The sequence below is a fragment of the Dipodomys ordii genome, unplaced genomic scaffold (assembly GCF_000151885.1).
Source record: "Dipodomys ordii isolate 6190 unplaced genomic scaffold, Dord_2.0 Scaffold202, whole genome shotgun sequence".
NCBI lineage: Eukaryota > Metazoa > Chordata > Mammalia > Rodentia > Heteromyidae > Dipodomys > Dipodomys ordii.
The window spans coordinates 698,552-703,017 of record NW_012267418.1 but is presented as its reverse complement, the minus strand read 5'-3'; the positions used below and the strand labels follow the sequence as shown (position 1 = coordinate 703,017).

General features: G+C 51.2%; 1 protein-coding gene across 6 annotated transcripts in view; it reads right to left on the bottom strand.

The window, feature by feature from the left end:
- Window positions 1-4,466, bottom strand: part of LOC105999834 (HLA class II histocompatibility antigen, DR beta 4 chain-like) — a 108,616-nt gene that overhangs the window by 95,533 nt on the left and 8,617 nt on the right. For all 6 annotated transcript variants that reach the window (XM_013034958.1, XM_013034961.1, XM_013034959.1 and 3 more), the window contains exon 2: window positions 74-343. In XM_013034958.1, coding sequence (XP_012890412.1) covers window positions 74-343 — 270 coding nt within the window. The remainder of the gene's footprint in view (window positions 1-73; window positions 344-4,466) is intronic.

Here is a 4,466-nt window from a genome sequence, read left to right as displayed (position 1 = left end):
GCGCCCCGCGCCTCCGCCCTCCCCGCACGCACGCGCCCCGCGCTCCGCCCTCCCCGGCGCCGGCCCTGCTCACCTCGGCGCTGCACCGTGAAGCCCTTGTCCAGCTCGTAGTTGTGTCTGCAGTACCTGTCCACCTCCCCGCGCCTGTACTCCAGCTTGTCTTGCTGGCTGTTCCAGTACTCGGCGTCGGGCCGCCCCAGCTCGGTCACCGCGCGGTACTCCCCGACATCACTGTCGAAGCGCGCGTACTCCTCCCCGTTGTAGATGTATCTCACCAGATAGCGCACGCGCTGCGTCCCGTTGAGGAAGTGACACTCGCCCTTAAATTGTTCCAGGAACCGCGCTGCAGGGACAGGAGCGGTTACTGCCAGGGCCGCGTTGACCTCTGACCCCTGGACAAGGGATCCTGAAGGATCAGCTCCCTCCAGGACCCCAAGACCATCGGACACCAGAAGGAGGCCACAGTGACCCCCCTAGGACGAGGACGCCCCATCCCACCAGAGCCACCCTTGTGCGGGGCTGGGCGGGGCGCCGGGCGGGGCGCGGGGTGGGGCGGAGCAGGTCCCCCACACTTCCAGAGCCAACACCTGACACCCCAAGTCCACCAAGAACAGAACAGGCAGCAGACCCGGGAAATTTCCACCCATTCCCCACAAAACGTGGGACAGTCTTCCCCTCTCTACCTTTTATTCAGAATCTACAACCTCCCTTCCCAGCAGGGAGAGGATCAGAAGCGCGAGCTCTCCCTCCCAGGTTTCTTAGTCTTAGCCCAGAGTAAAGCAGCCTTAGTTCTGTCATTCCAGCAAGGCCTAAGGTCTCCCTCTGGAGGGGGGATGGGGGAGTGGGGGGGATGGAAAAGAAACATAGGAGAGAGAGACTATGGAGAGAGAGACAGCAAGAGGCACCTTTGGGAACAGAGTGGGAACAGACTGTGGAAAGTCCTGAGGCCTCTGGAGAGGCCTGCTGTTTGCAGAGAGGCCTGGGGAGAGTGGAGAGGCCTGCAGAATGGGAGGAAGGAAGGAAAAGGAAAGGCCTTCCCCAATGGAGGTTTGGAGGTCTGGAGGTTTGGAGGTTTGTAGACTGACTAAAAGGAGGTATGCAGACTGGCTAATGGGAGGTTTGCAGACCAACTAATATGAGGTTTGCAGACCGACTAATAAAGGTCGAGGCTGTTCTTTGGAGGTTTGGAGGTAAAGGCAACTCTTGGCTCTGGGTAGCTAGACCATGACAAGGTAGTCACAGACCCCTTTCTAGTGTAAATAAAATTCTTTTGTCACCTATAACCCTGCTTCTGAGGATTGTCTCACTCCCAGGTCAGTACAGTTGGAGGCCCCAGCAAGATAATCCATCTGCATGGCATCGGGCCTTGGTCCCCAGGAAACCCCTCATAGGTGAGCACCTCAGCCCTCAGGGGAGAGAGCCTCCCTCCAGCATGTTTCCCAAGGACCAACATAGACAGGAGTCATTAGGAAACTCTGCAGGGGGAAGTCTGGGCAGGCCTGCATCTGGACAGACTCACTGAAGGCTGGACACAGCACTACTTCCCAAGTCCAAGGCCGGGATGAGGTGTTGCCCCCCACCTCCTGGGACTTCCTCAAGAGGTCATCTGAGGCTTCCTCAGAGGTCATCTGGGACCTCCTTAGGAGGTCATCTGGGGCATGTGGGACATGTGGATTAAGTGTGTGAGGCTACTTGTCTCTGTTTGTTTTTTAGTAGTTCTATCTGTATCCTGAATATACCTCTACTTACTCCTTTTTTTCTAGGTTGGGAAAACAATACCCTAAGGTTCTTGTAGGTGAAACTATAACTGAAATATCTTCTTCCCCAGTGTTACAGGCCCCAGAGGAAGACCCACTGGTGCACTCCCCCTCCTGCTCTGTGCCATTAGCACCTGTGATGTGAAGTCCCCACCCCCACCCCATGCCAGAAGTGGTTCCTTGTTCCAGCATGAGGTAGTAAAGGTGGTGCAGTCCCCTTACTACCCCTGAGACAGGAGCATGGGGAGACTGTGGGCAGGGCCTGTTTCTACGGTATGTTCCCTTTACAACTAGTGACCTGTATAACTGGAAACAACAAAACAGTGTTTGTCACACACCAGCCCACCTGGGACCATTGTCAGCAACTTTTACAGGTGCTGTTCACTTTGGAGGGAAGGGAACAAATCTGGCGCAGTGCCTTGGACCAGATGGTTTACCCACTGATGACCCAGTCTGTCTGGACCGAGTCTTTTTCCAGACTCACTCAAGCTGGGAATGCAACAGCGATCGAGGTAAGGAGGCGTTTACCAATTATTGCAGACTCTGTTGGCAGGGATACCGGCAGCAGCTAGGAAGCCAACTAATTTATCTAAGGTGAGTGAGACAATACAGCTCCCAGAGATTCTCTCACTACTGTTCTGACATGTTTATTGAGCACATAGGACTCGTATGCCTATAGATCTGAGGCCCCAGAGAATCAGAGAGCCCTAAATATGGCCTTAGTTACCCAGTTGGCCCCAGATACTAGAAAAAAGCTTGAAAGGTTAGACAGTTTTGAGGGAATGGTGTTATCTGAGGTGGTTGTGGTTGCCCAGCGGGTGTTTGATAACACAGATAGAGTAGCATCACCAGGACAGGGATGAACAAACCATACACAATGCTATAGAAATCCTTGGCAATGGTATAACTTGTTTCTAAATGCCAGTAGGGAACCTCTAGGACTAGACCAGTGTGTTTATTGCAAGGAAAACAGACATTAGAAAGGGATCATCCAAAGATGGAAAATGACAGGTTAACTAAGTGAGTTATCGACCTGCAAGTGGTGTCCATGTATCCTGAGAAACATGGAAAGGAACTTAGGGCTCTGAAACCTAACCTTGATGAACTTCAATCTCTCTAGCCAGGGACTGGTAGCTCACACCTGTAACCTTATTTACTCAGGAGGCTGAGATCTGAGGATCACAGTTCAAAGCCAGCCCGGGCAGGAAAGTCCATGAGACTATTGTCTCTAATCACCAGAAAACCAGAAGTGGTGCTGTGACTCATGTGGTAGAGTGCTTGCCTTGAACTGAGGAGCCCGGGGACAGTGCCAGGCCCACAGTTCAAGCACGACAGACAAAAAAAGTAGTCAGCTCTCTGAACTTAATGAAGAATGTGGCAAAGACCAAGAAAAAACTCACACTCCTGTCTGAAAACACTGGCTTGAAGAAGACGCTAAATCTCCAGTACATGCCAGTCAAAACCACAAAGAGGCTAAAAGCACATTAAACAGCACACTGGAGAGAACCAAGAGAAAATTATTGGAAGTGAAGAAAAGATTTGAAGACATAATCCAGGAACTTGTAAAAGCCAAAGATGAGAACAAAATCCTCAAAAGGAACCTGGAAAACTCTCAGAATGAAATGAAAGCCAAGTACATCAGCCTGGGTGAGCAGGAGGCCACGCTGGGGGCACGGGTCAGAGGCCGAAGGAGCCACAGGACACCAACGCTGCCATCCTGGCTGAATATAAGCGAGGCCAGGAGGAGATCCTGATGCTGCCCGTGGAGATCATGACCTGGAAGAAGGAGCTGGACATGATAGAAGAATGTATTAGGCTGAAGTGCACACCCATTATCAGCTTTTGAAGAGTGTAGGCAGAAATTCAAAGCAACTAAGAGAGAACTAAAGGAGCAGATAGTGGAGCAGACACAGAAGTGCCATGTCAGAAAAGCAGAGGCCAAGAAAAGTGAGCAGGCTTTCCCATCATGAAGTCCACTTCCCAAAATTCGCCAGGTGAGGTTCCTCTCTTACACGCCCTCTCCACATGTCCCATCTTTCCAGCATTTACCTGTTAGCAACTTTCTACATGCATTACATAGGCTTGGCAGGCTGAGGCCACACTGGTTTTCAAGACAGTTGTAGGCAGTGGCCTGGGGCAATTTTCCAGGTGACAAATAACCAGATATAAGCAGACATGGAAGGCTTGAGCCTGGAACCACTTTTTGCAAGTGCAGTCTCCACATTTGCATAGAAAAGGCCAAGAAAAGTAGCAGGAAAACAACAGGCTCAAGAAGGAGATTGTCACTTACCAGAAAGAGTTAAAGGACAGGAATCCTCTGATAGGGAATGCCCAAGAAATGGAAAGAGCAGTAGGCAGAAAAACAGAAGAGGAAACAAACTGTTGAAAGATCTGTCAACAAATAGAATGAAGGGAAGAATGAGGAAGAGAAGCTATTAGAGGAAAAGGCCAAACAGACTTCCAAGATCCTCACCACACAAAGTCTAATTCAGAAGCAGCATGTCCCAAAGGAGCAGGTGGAGGTGCTGAAAAAGTCTCTCAATAGCACTGTGGAGAACTTAAAGGAGGAGCTGAAGAGCAAGCAAAGGAGCTGTGAGAAGGAGCAGCAGGCTGGGAGCAGGCTGCAGCAGCAGTTGGACAATCAAAGCAACTCTCCTGTGGCCCTGGCAGAACACTTGCAGGTTAAGGAGGCCTTTGAGAAGGAGGTTG